Genomic DNA, 14,283 nt, shown 5'->3' on the forward strand with positions numbered 1-14,283 from the left:
GCACAGCAGAGATGTTCCAGACCCCCCAGTCATCCCCACAGCTCTCCTTTGGACTCTCTCCAGCAGATCCTTGTCTTGAACTAGGGAGCCCAAAGCTGGACACAGTATTCCAGGTGTGGTGTCACAAGGGTGGAGTAGAGGGGGAGGATAGTCTCAGGCCTAATGAGGACCAAGAAGACCCTAGATCCCAGATGTTATTATTGAACCCAGCTGTCATGTCAGGTGAGGATGAGTGGCCAGGGTAGCACTGCCCATGGCTTTTTGTTCATCTGGGAACCCTTTCCAGAGGCTCCCTGTGTGAGATGCCTATGGGATTAGAGCTGAGGAGTTCAGTACCCCTGGACAGAAGGTCAGTGAATGGGGAATAAAAATGCTGTAAAACTGTGAAATCTTGATGATCTAAAGGATGGAGTGAACACACATGGTCCTTTGCCCATAAACACATTCCTTAGCTCTCAACATGGACTCCTGTAGACCTAAGTACAGCTGGAACTAGGAATGGATCCAGTCACACCTGGATGCCTCTCATAAAGTGTTTATAAAGCCAAGGGAGTCTATTCTGAACCTCATGACTCATTAAAAAGGTCTCCTTTACCTTTCCACAACTCCAGTCTCCACGTAAATGATTCCAAATCAATTATAACTTGATGTTTTCCTTGTCTCATTTCCCCATGCAATCAGCAATAGTGACCTTTGCCAGTGAACTCTGCATCACACAAGTTCTTTAAGTCATCAAAAACACTCATCCATGACACACCTGCCAAACCTTTAATTAAGGTCAGACCAGAATTGTGGTAGCAAGGGGTGGGGGGAAGGGCATGTGTGCAGTTGTGGGTGTGCCCCTCTAAGGAGGATAAGGAACCAAGTGGGCATCTCCCTCCTCTGTACAATAGATGCGGTAGACTTAGACAACAGTTGGGTGCAAGGTCTTCCTCCAACCATAATTTTCTCTGATTCTATAGCTCATCCCTGATGATCCCCAAAGCAATAGCATTTTATGAGACCAAAGGATTCATCTATGGTAGTAAAAGCAAAAAACTCAAGCAAACCATAGTGCAGCCTTTTGCTATGGTCCATGCAGAATGCCCCAGAAAGAAAATGCAGGTCCCGCACGGAAGGCGAACCTCTGCTCCCGCTGCCACCCAGCTGAGCTGCAGAATAGCTCGGTGCCTCACTCGTGTGCCACCCCACCCTCCCTGCTTGCCCCACGTGGGTCCAGGCTGTTGTAGGAGGGCAGCGTGGTCACCACAGCCTCGACAGAGAAGCGGTGGGGGGGCGTACCGAGAGGCGGCGCCTCGGCGTGGCCGGCGGCGTTACCCTGGGCGGCCGGGGCTGGTCCCAGGGCAGAGAGCTGCTGCCGAGAACGGAACCAGCGCAAGCCCAAGATAAAGGTGATGGCGATGACATCCAGAATCAGTTCTGCGAGCTCCATCACAGACAGCACAGAAGATCCGAACCACAGACTCCACTGGTTGCCTAGCTGGGACAGCAAAGTCACTACCTGCAAGAGATGCAGAAAGGGCAGTGAGGACAGCCCTTGTCCGAGCCTTCTGCCACCCTGCCTGCTCCCAGCAGCAGTGCATGGTGCTGGGGGGTTCCTTCCACCCTCACACAGCAAAAGAGAGTTGATAGCTGACGATGCTGGAACATGCACCTGCCAGTAGGGAGGGCTTTTAGTGATGGGCTTGGCAGTGAGGTGTTGACAGCTGGACCTGATGACCATACAGGTCTTTCCCAACCTTTAAAACTCTTTCATGGTCAAGTGGCTGACTGAAGAGGACATGACAGTAAAATGTGTACCGTGAAGGCTGGAGACTCCCCATTGGTCTTGTAGTTCCACTCCTCAAAAAAGATATTCACTTTGGCAACTCCATTCCTGTAAATGGAAGATGGGCTCAGGAACCCCAAATTCTCAATCCCTGCATTTCTTCACCATGTGTAATTGCCTTCTCTGACCTCTTTTGCCCTCTTCCCTCATACACCATCCAGAGGCCTTTCTCCATCTCCACAGGTCCCTCATTCTGCACTTAACACACTCTTCAGTCCTTACAGTGCACTTCCAAGACTGCTCTGTGAAACCAAATCACAGAACCACAGAATGTTGAGAGGCTGGAAGGCACCTTGAAAGATCATCCAGCCCAACTCCCTGTCCCAGCAGGATCACCTAGAGCAGGTCACACAGGAACACATTCAGGTGGGTTTTGAATGTCTCCTTCTATGGCTAGGTACAAAAGTGTGCTTCTCCTTCCTATTCTGTTAATCTTAACTCTGATCCCCCAGACACACCCATTCCATTGGGATGGTTCCCAGTTTGGACATCAGCTCTGTTTAAAGGCTCTCACCTCTTGGATGTGATGTTGTATTTGTTCTGTTTTGAAAGCACATGAAAAACCCAGTCCTGAAATGAGAGTGTGGTAAGTTGTGTTACATGATCACAGCTGCCTCCTGTAAGTTTAGGATTGGTTCAGAAAGGACCAAATGGGAGGCCAAAGCACTGCTGGGGCAGCCAGGATACCCTTTCCTTACCTCTGAGACAGCAGAAGGCCAGCGAGAATACCCAGCTGATAGCTGGTATTGTGTCATTCTGGAAGACAAAAGGCCATGTTAGCTGTGAAAGCTGTAGGAGGCACAAGGTTAGGTCTCCCAAGCAGTGAATGCTTTGCAACACCTCTAGGAATAGTTTCCAGCCTGCTTGACTTGACTGATGCCCAAACTTACTTGCAAGGCTTCCTGCATTTGTGGAAACAGCGCAGCACATCAGCTTTGAATTCAGCCAGGAGCTTGTAATAGCAGTAGCCTGGGCAGCAGGGAAAGGAAATTCAGGTAAGCTCATGGTGACTGCATACAAAAGGTGATGTGATGAGGAATCCAGAGGTCTCCTTCCACAAGCTCAGAGGGACTAACCAGCCAAGCCAAGAATGTCTTTCTGATGTCTCACACCAGGAAGCTCATTGAAGACAAGGAGGACATGTATTGAGACATGAGTTGGACCAAAGAGGTTCAGGTGGGCATAAGCTTTATTATTCTCCCTGCTCATGTCACAGATTCACAGACTGCATTGAGTTGGAAGGGACCCTCAAAGATCACCTTGTCCAACCCCCCTGCACTCAGCAGGGATGCCTCCAACTAGATGATGTGGCTGCCCAGGGCCACATCAAGTCTGATCTTGAATGTCTCCAGGGATGAGGCCTCAGCCACAGCCCTGGGCAGCCTGATCTATTATTTCACCACTTTCATAGTAAAGAACTTCCTGAGATGTCCAGCCTAAATCTACCCTGCTCCAGTTTCAAATTGCTGCCCCTCATTCTATCACTCCAAGCACTTCTAAATAGTCCCTCTCCAGCTTTCCTGTAGATCTCTTTCAGAGACTGAAATGCAGCTCTAAGGTCTCCCTGCAGCCTTCTCTCCATAGGAGAGATGCTCCAGCCCTCCGAGAGCTTACCCCAGGACTTACCCCAGGCTACATGCTTTGTGTAGTCACAGTACCGTGCCCCAGCAGGTAAGGGGTAGAAGTAATAAGCACAGCCGCAGCGCTCTACCATGTTGAGCTGAAAGCAGGAACGAATGCACACCTGGGAGGCAAAGGGTATGGAAAAGGTTGAACAAGGGAATCGAGCCCTCTGCAGCCTGCATCACAAGGTACTGTTAATGGAGCCCATGGACAAGCAGGGCTGCTAGGGAGCTGAAAGGAAAAAGAAGGGCCACAAGCTGATAATGAAAGACCTGCTCGGTGTATCGGGACGAGAAGAGGTTCTGCACTGGTACATCGCTGCCATCCTCAGTGCAGTCGCTGTAGCTGCCCCCCATGCGCACGGTCATCTCCTGTAACACAGAGCAACTGGCACTGTACTGCTCTCTTTCCACCTTTCCAGGCCACACACATCACTTGTCCAGCAGGACTTGCCTTCATCAGGACATCAGCTCCCTCTGCTTCCCCTCATCTCATTGGTCACTGATAAGTTGCAGTCAAACCCCAGTAAATTGCTCTTCCTCCCCTCCCTTCACTCTATGGCATTAATCCCCTCCCTTAGACACACACTGGGCTGCCTCACACATTGGATGGATGTATCAATCCACCCATCAAGTTAAACCTCCCCCACAACCTCACCTCCACCTCCACAGCTCTCCTCGGGCTGCTTCCTCACCTTTCTCATGCTGATGGAGGTCTCGATGCCCGGGCGCACGTTGAAGCCCCCATCATCCATGAATGCTGGCTCGTTCTGATCGTGGACCATGACCCTGGCTCCTGTCACAGTGGACAGCAGAGGGATGAAATCGTTCTGTTCAGTCCGCACCACCAGCGACAGCCCTGAGGAAACGTCGGAGAGCAAGGGAGCTGTTACACAGGAGACAGCAGAATGGTCACAAACAAGTCCCTAAGGGATAAAGGCAGAGAAATATCAACTAGGGCTCACCAAAAGTAGGCAGCACTGGAGGGTGGCCAAAGGCAGGCCTGGGCAAAGCTCGAGGCTCCAGAAAAGGAGAAAGAAAGTTGGAATACTTCACTATGGTTTAGAAAAAGCAGAACTGGGAACAGAGACACAGATGGGAAAAAAGCCCAAAGCCCTAAAGAGGTCTCAGTGGGTATTGTGAACACAAAGAGGTCAGATGCTGGAAACAGGAAAACAGAGAAGGAGGACACGAAGTCCAGGCTCTAAGGAGCACAGCACTACAGCTCAGTAGTGGATGTCAGGAAAGGGCCAGCACAGGTCCAGAGGGAGCAGTGGACATAAGGATCAGGCACAGATGAGAGAGCTCAGTGGGGTAGCAGTGATGGACAGCCCCATTCATAAGACAACCCATCTCCACATGGGTGAAAACGGAGCTTGGTTGAGATAGAGGAGGGCTGCAATCTGATGCTACAAGTACTAGGCACAGCAGGATGCCCAATCTCCTGGAGAAAACAGCTGAGCTATTGTCCTTACTCACCAAGGAGTACTTCTCACCTACCATTATTGATCCCCGGCAGTGAAGATGTCCACAGACTGCTGCTGTTGTCATTAAACGTGTAGCAGTTCCCATACAAAGGGTGGTGGAAGTGGGTATAATTCCTGAGAGGGAGATAGAAACATTCAGATGGGGTGTGAACGGCTGGGAGACCAAGGGGAAGGCTCTCTGAAAGGAGGCAACTCCGTTCTCCACTTGCAGAGAGAGGGACTTACAGCAGGTGGGCAGCTTTTGTTGTGTCAATTTGTCCAAGTAGGGAAAATTACAATGTGCTGTGAAAAACTGTCCTGGAGCTGGACAGGCTTTGATGTCAGGTTTTTCATAGTGCTTAATCTGGAGAACCCAAACGGGTTTCAGCAGTACTTGCAAACTCTTAGCTCTTCCTACCCCTTTTCCTCCCGTGTTGAATGGTTTCACTCCACTACCTCTTTGAGGCTTTCCGACTAATAGTGGCAGGAGTGAGATTGTGTCTTTCAACTCTATTTTTGTAACAACCCTCTCCTCCTCCTGCTGTATGTGAGCTGGTCTGTACCAGTTCACCACCTCAGAGAACAGACTGTGCACTGTACATCAGCACATCAGCACCCACTCTTGGGTTTGCAGCAATATAACTACTACATTTATGTGAAACACAAGGAAAGGAGGAACAATTCTCCAAGGTTCACAGCTTCAGGTCACAGAAACTGTGACCTGGGTGAGCAGAACCCACAGGATTTGTTAAGAACAACTTCTGCACCGCAAGGGTGGTGGAACACTGGAATAGATTGCCCAGCGAGGTTGAGGCCACATCCCTGGAGATATTCAAGGTCAGACTGGACAAGACTGTGAGCAAGCTGCTCTAGTGGAGGCTGTCCCTGCTGACTGCAGGGGGGTTGGACTGGATGACCTCTGGAGGTCCCTTCCAATCCAACTCATTCTATGAAAGCCTCAAGAAACAATCTGAGAAAATGGGAACTAAACAAGGAATGATCCAAGGTTGGGGTGCTCTCTAATGTGGGTTTCTTGGGCCCAGGCACAAACCAGGGTTGTTTTCATACAGACTCAGTAGGACCTTTCCACCACTTACGCCTTATCACAGGTTGCTTCGTTGAAGCGGCAGGAGTAAATGAAATTCTCAAAGTCAGACTCATCCAGGGCTTTTGCATCAGGTATCTGTGCCAGGATATTGATGTAGTGGAAGCTGTACCACTCCCGCACGGCATCCACCCCCGAGGAGTACGCCTGGTGGAAGCAATCCTTGTTGTTTTCACTGCACTGTTAAGGGAAGGAGAAACCCGTGTCAGCGAAGTCACCTCTGGGAGGTGAGGGTGTGGCCGCGCATCAGCTGTGCTCCCTCAGAATGGGCACAGATGAACCCCAGGGATTTGAGAGCTTCACAGGGCTCCTGTGATCTACCACAAGATGGGAAAAAAACAACAGTGGAGCTCTCCGAGAATGGAAAACACCACATGAACGAGCAGGTGATGAGTAAAACCCAGGAGGGCAGAAGTGGTGTGCAGGGTAATCTACCACATGAAAATTCCACACCTTTTGTGGCCCCGTGGGAACTCCAGTTAACTGGCAAGCCATTAGCTTCAGTCTTTCAGCCTTTTCAACTGCTGACACACATACCCTCAGGCAAAGAAGCTGCAACCTAGGAGCAAATGCGGCCATAATCACTTTTCACATGGCCCACAGTCATCCAATACTTTCCCCTCTGCTGTTATTGAGCAACACTGTGGTTAATGCTAATAAATGGCTCTCCAAAGGCAAATGCGAGGCTGACAGTAGCCTTCAGGAAGAACAAAGTTTCCCAATGCTACTTAGGAAAACATAGCCACTGATGTGGATGAATCTCCTGGGGCCCACGTGTCAAGGGACAGGACTTGGGGAGTAAGATTACATTGGGTAAAGGCTTCAGCTCTACCTTCATCTGTCATTAGAAAAAGCCAGGGCAGATTACTCAGAGTTCGATGCAGAAAAAGGCATGCCAGAGGTCCAATAAGGCAAAAGTAGCTAGGCAGAGACCAGAGTGGATAGGAGCCAAGATATCTAGGGATCTCACCAGAACAAAGCCAATCTTCCAGTCATTCTTGTCCACCGAGGGGCTGTTTTCTGGCAGGTTGACCAAGTTATCCCTCTTCTGCCTCCGCAGCGGATGGCGCTGCACCTGATGGAGCAGGCTCCTGGAGCTGCGCTTCTGTGTGCCTGGCACAGACCAGTCGCTTCGTGACAGAGACATGTTGTAGCCATAAAGGTCCAGCAGCGTCTGATGGGTGATTTGGTCCAGCTCATCCAGCTTCTTCCGGATGGCACTGTACCTGTACAAGGAGAAGGTTTAGGGCTGGAAGCACATAAACAGCTCAGAGATGTGGACAAGAAAAAGGAAAAGAAGTTTTCTGGGGTGATTCCTGCTGCCAGCTGACAAATCCAACCACTTGCTGGAGGCCACAATCCTTGTAGGAGAAAAGTAAACCCATCTGCAGTGCAGCCTGCTAACACACACCACCAAGAACTGCTGCAAACCTAACCTGCCTTGCTCTGAATGCCCTGTTGCATCAGTGGCCAACAGCTGAGAATCATAGAATCATAGAATCAACCAGGTTGGAAGAGACCTCCAAGATCATCCAGTCCAACCTAGCACCCTGCCCTATCCAATCAACTACACCATGGCACTAAGTGCCTCATCCAGGCTTTTCTTGAAGACCCCCAGGGACAGTGCCTCCACCACCTCCCTGGGCAGCCCATTCCAATGGGAAATCACTCTCTCTGTGAAGAACTTCTTCCTAATATCCAGCCTAGACCTACCCTGGCACAACTTGAGACTGTGTCCCCTTGTTCTATAAGGAAACCCTCTCCCTCTGCAAGGCTACCTAAAAGAGGGGTGGTAATTGGCCTCTTCTCCTAAGTAACAAGTGATAGGACAAATGGAAACCGAGTTAGAGAATGCTTGGACTCGATGATCTTAAAGGTCTTTTCCAGCCTAAATGATTCTATGATTCTAGTTCTGGGAGTCTATTTCTTACCTGTATGGATTGAGGGTGCAGAGAGTCACAGCTGGGAAAGCCAGCCTGTCAGAGTTGAGGTTGAGGTTGAGGTTGACAGGGTAGCTGAAGTACTCTCTGTAGAGGATTCCAAACTGCCAGTACATTAAGCCGAAGGTGAGAAAGAAGAGGACGGACCAGAAGGCTGTCTTCATCTTATTCTTTTTGGAACACACCAGGCGGATGGCCCCGTGGATGGTTGTGTTGCTGCAGAAGAACTGGAAGAGCTCCTGGTAGGAGCTGTAGAATTCGATCAGACCCTCCTGCTCCTCTTTCTGCTGCTGCTCCTCTTCTTGCTTCCATTGCCTCGTTTTTTCCCCTTCTGGCATCTTCACAGACCCACTCTACAACACAAACTCAGAATTAGGGAGCAGCTCTGCGAAATTCCAGCTCAGAGAAGCCCTCCTCGGTGCAAAACCAGGCTCCCACATCACCATCTTCCCAAATCCCTGTTACTTCCACCTCCTCTTCCTCCTCCCCGACTCCTCACCTCGGGGGGCAGACCCCCAGCCAACCACGCAGCGCTCCCTCCTCTCCCACTCCTCCTCTCCCACTAGTGCCGACGGGAGGGACTCGGCAGGTCGCTCCCCCCCGAATGGCCCCCGCTGCCCTTCCACAAGCTGCATCCCCGGGCCCACAGCCCCCTCCCTCTCCCGGCCGCGGCCGCGGGGCGGACCCCAGGCTCCGTGCCCATGGCGGGCGGTGGCTGCTCGGCCCGGGGCCGGTGTGCTCTGCCCGAGCGTCGCCGGCTCTGCTGCTGCCTCCCCGACTGGACTGGGACCGGTTCCTTTCCAGTTCGAACCAGCACCTCGGCCGGATCCTGCCCTGCCCTGTCAGCCTCGCCCCTGCTTCCTTCTCCTGCCTCTTCCCCCGGGCGCTGCTCTCAGGGATGCAAACCCTCCTCCACCTCCGCAGCGAGCGCGGCCGGGCAGCGGAGGCCGAGGGCCGGGGCCGCTGCGGTGACTCGGCGGTGCCGGCGGGGGGTCACGGCGCGGCCGCCTGCCTCCCGGCGGGCAGCAGGCCCCAGTCCGCTCCTCCCCGAGGAGAGCCCTGCCCCAGGCAGGTAGGGCTGCGGAACAGCCTGTCCCTCCTTCTCCTCCTCCCTCCCCTCCACCCCCGCGGGGACGCAGCTCCCAGCCAGCAGAGGCGATGCGCAAGGAAAGTCGGCGGCTCCTGGAGTCACGGAATCGATAGTTTTGGGTGGAAAAGACCTCCTAAGATGGGCAAGTCAAACCGTTCTCTAACTCGGCTCAAGGCTGGTGCTGAACCACGTCCCTCAGCACCACATCTCTGCGCTTCTCAACACCGCCAGGCATGGGGATTCCACCGCCTCCCTGGGCAGCCTGTGCCAGTGGTTGAGAACCCTTTAGCTAATACCGAATCTAAACCTCCCCTGGTGCAACTCTGCGGTCCCTTTCGACCCCTGACATCCTGTGACTTCCTCCTGTCCTATCTCAGGAGCAGCTGGAGACTGGCAGGGGTCTCGCCTGCCAGGGCCATGGACTGGGTGCACACACTCGGCGGTGAGCGTTTCTGTGAGGCTTTAATCCACAAACTGCTTTTCAAGGGCAAAAGGTGAGGCAGATGGCAAAGTTTGGGTGAGTTTTTCTGAGACAGAGAAAGCTGGTGGTGACTCAGGGATACACTTGAGATAGCATCACTTCTGTTGGCTCATTAACTAAAGAAATCTTCCATCTCCAGAAATACCTGGCTCTGCCATGTGTGGAAGCACATTTCACTGCTCTGTGCCTGGGAAATCAAAGCCTTCATTACCCAAAGCCTTGCAGCTCCTCCTCACAGCCACAGACAAATGTTACCAGGAGTCCCTAACACCCCCTTGCCACTGTAAGAGTGGAATCTCTTTCCCAATCCTTTCTCCAAACAATTTTCTCTCGACCTAGCTCTCCCTGGGGTTTTCACTTCTTTTGTCTTAGGAATGCCTCCTTCCTGTCAGTCCTGGTTCAGAGTCACCTGTCACTGAATTCTGATCCTGTATTTGAGTTACAGTGGTTTGGTTAGTGACGCAAAACACACGGCCACTTGTCCCTCTTCGTATTGCAAAACACCACCCTTGACAAGGGCAAACAGGAGATGTTTGGGGCCAGCACTTAAAAGATGGTGTGAGAGCAGCAACCTTGTCACGGCTGCTTGTTACAAACCTACAGCCACAACCTTAGAATTACAGCATCATAGAATGGTTTGGGCTGGAAGGGACTTCCAAAGGTTATATAGTCCAACCCCCCTGCAGTCAGCAGGGACATCCTCCACTAGATTAGTTTACTTCACCTCTAACAACGTTCTGAGTCCAAGTTGCTGGCAAGACCATTTTCCATGGGGTGCTTGTTACTAGGTCCTCCTGTTTTGCAACGGGAAGCACCCTGTTGTTTTGAGCAGTCCTTCTGTGTGTTATATCTGTGCAAGCTGAATGCATGATTGGTTTTTACTGCTACTGAACAACCCTGAGTAAACATGAATCACCGTTTATGGCATCAAATCCGAAATGCTTCTTTACCAGCCATGCCTATTATCTGCCCAAGCAGGAATGTGATAATGAACTGTAGTGCACTGCTACCGTGGTGGGAAAGAAACACCTAAGTGTTTCCTGGTCTGGTGTGGAATCCAAGTGCAACAAACGAGGCATGATTTTGAACTACTTGAGAGACTTCTGACCATTTGAGTTCTTTTGTATGCCCATTCATGCAATCAGGTTTTCCCTCTGCTGCCAGACAGAAGCCAGTGATTATTCCTGGATTAGCTGCAGATGATTTAAAACCAGCAGCCCAAACAGTCAAGGAAAATCAGCATGGATGGCGCTAGTTTACCCAAAAAGGCACCAGCGAAATGTCTGACAAAGATGGGTAGATGTGAGGCTACACTTTGTACTGCTGCTGCTCTTCAGCAGCAAGTTACTTATCCCCTCGTTCACGCACTCCCTAGAGGCAGAGGTAGTGACCTCTTGTAGGACTCTGTCTCCTCCTAGAAGGATTTAGTGTCTCAAAACTGTGTGGTGATAACATTGTAACCTAGGGTGTGGAGTGAGAATGGTCTGCCTGGAGGGGGTAAGTGTGGCATGCAGCAAAGACCCTGCCCCCCCTGGCCTGAGGTGAGGTCTGCTCCTTAAGGAAGTTAAGAGCAATGGGAAGAGATAAGTTGTGTGTTTTTTCCCGAGTCCCTTTCTTCACTGTGTGACTATGCCTACTCCATATTTTGATCAGTCTGCATCTACCAAGGAAGACCTCAGTGGATCTGCACCTACCACCATCTGCATGGGTCCTGCAAGACAGGGCTACACTAAAGCATGGTGCTTGCTCTCTCTCTCTCTTCCCTCTCATAGAATCCTAGAGTGGCCGACAGAATCATAGAATCATAGAATCAACCAGGTTGGAAGAGACCTCCAAGATCATCCAGTCCAACCTAGCACCCAGCCCTAGCCAATCAACCAGACCATGGCATTAAATGCCTCATCCAGGCTTTTCTTGAAGACCCCCAGGGACGGTGCCTCCACCACCTCCCTGGGCAGCCCATTCCAATGCCAATCACTCTCTCTGTGAAGAACTTCTTCCTAACATCCAGCCTGTACCTACCCTGGCACAACTTGAGACTGTGTCCCCTTGTTCTATTGCTGGTTACCTGGGAGAAGAGGCCACCCCCCACCTGGCTACAATGCCCCTTCAGGTAGTTGTAGACAGTAATAAGATCACCCCTGAGCCTCCTCTTCTCCAGGCTAAACACCCCCAGCTCCCTCAACCTCTCCTCATAGGGTTTGTGCTCCAGGGCCCTCACCAGCTTTGTCACCCTTCTCTGGACACATTCCAGCACCTCAACATCTCTCTTAACTTGAGGGGCCCAGAACTGGACACAGTACTCAAGGTGTGGCCTGACCAGTGCTGAGTACAGGGGAAGAATAATCTCCCTTGTCCTACTGGCCACACTGTTCCTGATGCAGGCCAGGATGCCATTGGCTCTGTTGGCCACCTGGGCACACTGCTGGCTCATCTTCAGCTACTATCTACCAGCACCCCCAGGTCCCTTTCCTCCTGGCTGCTCTCCAGCCACTCAGTCCTCAGCCTGTAGTGCTGCTTGGGGTTGTTGTGGCCAAAGTGCAGAACCCTGCCCTTGGCCTTGTTAAATCTCATCCCATTGGCCTCTGCCCACCCATCCAGCCTGTCCAGGTCCCTCTGCAGGGCTCTCCTACCTTCCAACAGTTCAACACCTGCTCCCAGCTTGGTGTCATCTGCAAACTTACTGATGCTGGACTCAATCCCCTCGTCCAGATCATCAATAAAGATATTGAACAGGACTGGGCCCAGCACTGATCCCTGGGGAACACCACTAGTGACAGCTGCCAACTGGATGTGGCACCATTCACCACCACTCTCTGGGCTCTGCCATCCAGCCAGTTCTTGATCCAGCACAGAGTGAATCTGTCCAAACCATGAGCTGCCAGCTTGGCTAGGAGCTTCTTGTGGCAGACAGTGTTAAAGGCTTTGCTGAAGTCCTATGTTGGACCTTAGAGATAATCTACTCCAACCCCCCTGCCACAGGCGGAGAAGGCTCTCAAGTAGACTTGGTTGCTCAAGGTGTCTCCTTTCGTCTCTCCTTGATTAATTATCTCCACTAATTCCTCCTGTTCTGTCTTTCCTCCTTTTTCTCACTCTCTTTAACAAAGTCTCAGAGCTTTCCCAGCTGATACATAGCCTTCTTTGTATCTTAATTCCTACTGGAGCAATCATAAGGATCTCTGGGTACTGGGATTTTCTGGACCCTGACACCTCTAAATAAGGTTATCATTAAATAGCCATCAGAAATCTTCAAACCTTCTTCCCTTGCTGCTGCTGGAACATGGCCAGGCAGCAGTGGTGTCTGTCTCAACAATGGCCAGTGATACTATAACATAGATTTGCAGAATGGTGTAGGTTGGAAGTAACCCTGAAGATCATTCAGTTCAAATCTCCTTGACAGGAATGGCAAGGGTCACCTTCCACTAGACCAGGTCATTCAATGCCTCATCCAACCTGGCCATGAACACCTCCAGAGAGGGGGCATCCATGACATCCCTGGGCAATCTGTTCCAGTGTCTCACCACTCTCACTGGAAAGAGTTTCTTCATACTTTCCAGTCTAAATCTTAAGATTCAATCCTTTCCCTCTCATCCTGTCATTACAAGCCCTTGTCAAAAGTCCCTTCCTGGCTTTACTGTAGGCTGGCTGCAAAGCTGCTCTAAGGTATCCCCAGAGCCTTCTCTTCTCTGGGATGAAACAGCTCACAGAAGAGGTTCTCCAGCCCTCAGGATGATCATCAGCTGCTCAGTTACTGACCTCAGTCTGCTCTTGTTTTAGTTGGATCGACTGCAGTAATTGGCCAGATGAAAGCTCCCACCTGCTGGTGTAAATAAGCTGAGACCGTTGCCCACCTGGAGGCTGTGTGCTGCTCAAGCTGAAACAAGAAAGGCTGCAGGACTGGATCCCTCTCAGAACTGGGAGTTCTCTCTTTGTTTTGTCCTGTGGTGTGATCAAGATGGAGCCTCCTTGAGGTTTCCCCCCACACTTCTCTGCTCTCCCCAGATGGAATCTTTACTTCTCTTATTCCAGCCCTAACAATATAGCTATTATCACAACCACCTGACTCCCCAGGACTGTGTCCCCACCCCTTCTGTGAGCTGTCCTGCTTGTTGCTGGAATTTGGAGGCAGATGCAACCACCTCAAACCAGTTTTTATTCTGACACCTGCTGCTCCCCAGCCAACAGAGATCACGGGGTTGGGTCCAGTCACCCTCAAAGCCCAGCTAAGTACCCAGCACAGCAGTGGGTTGATTGGTAGGTACACAGATGCCCACTGCTGTGCACCTGGACCTTTATTAGAGCTAATATTAGGACAATGGAGTTTATATTTACCTCCATTTCGACACTGCCTCATGTAATTCTCCAAGTGCCCTCTTTAGTTACTCACACTTCAGTGCTTTCACGTTGGTTCTACTTTGCAGTTGTGCTCTGGTGACAGTAGCCTTTTGTACTCTGGAATATAAGACAGAAATAATGCCATCAAAAAGGGAACCCACATGGAATTAAACATTTAAGAAGAAAAAATAATCTACAGATTCTAGTTATTTTATGAGAAAAGCCACATTTTATAGCCAAATAACTTGAGAGAACACTTCCCACCACAACCTTCTTGAAAGGCAGAGCAGAAGGCATTATGCACCTTTGCCATCTCCCTTTTCATAGTTCAGACATAGAACCACAGAATGGTTTGGGTTGGAAGGGACCTTCAAATGTCATTTACTCCAACTCCCCTGCAGTCAGCAGGGACATCC

General features: G+C 51.0%; 1 protein-coding gene across 2 annotated transcripts in view; it reads right to left on the reverse strand.

Moving 5' to 3' along the window:
* Positions 1-749: 749 nt before the first annotated feature.
* SCNN1A (sodium channel epithelial 1 subunit alpha) overlaps positions 750-14,283 on the reverse strand; it is a 39,695-nt gene continuing 26,161 nt past the window's right edge. Inside the window, exons 2-14 of one of the 2 annotated variants that reach the window (XM_064155915.1) lie at positions 13,865-13,984; positions 7,953-8,314; positions 6,992-7,247; positions 6,014-6,201; positions 4,951-5,051; positions 4,146-4,309; positions 3,724-3,822; positions 3,455-3,572; positions 2,719-2,797; positions 2,527-2,584; positions 2,343-2,398; positions 1,801-1,876; positions 750-1,501 (exon numbers count right to left, since the gene is read on the reverse strand). In XM_064155915.1, coding sequence (XP_064011985.1) covers positions 1,172-1,501; positions 1,801-1,876; positions 2,343-2,398; positions 2,527-2,584; positions 2,719-2,797; positions 3,455-3,572; positions 3,724-3,822; positions 4,146-4,309; positions 4,951-5,051; positions 6,014-6,201; positions 6,992-7,247; positions 7,953-8,314; positions 13,865-13,870 — 1,893 coding nt within the window. In that variant the 5' untranslated portion in view covers positions 13,871-13,984 and the 3' untranslated portion in view covers positions 750-1,171. Of the gene's footprint in view, positions 1,502-1,800; positions 1,877-2,342; positions 2,399-2,526; positions 2,585-2,718; positions 2,798-3,454; positions 3,573-3,723; positions 3,823-4,145; positions 4,310-4,950; positions 5,052-6,013; positions 6,202-6,991; positions 7,248-7,952; positions 8,315-8,646; positions 8,894-13,864; positions 13,985-14,283 lie in introns of those variants that run through there. The other variant, XM_064155913.1, reaches the window with a different exon arrangement.

This window comes from Pogoniulus pusillus, chromosome 15 (genome assembly GCF_015220805.1).
Source record: "Pogoniulus pusillus isolate bPogPus1 chromosome 15, bPogPus1.pri, whole genome shotgun sequence".
In the NCBI taxonomy this organism is placed as follows: Eukaryota; Metazoa; Chordata; class Aves; order Piciformes; family Lybiidae; genus Pogoniulus; species Pogoniulus pusillus.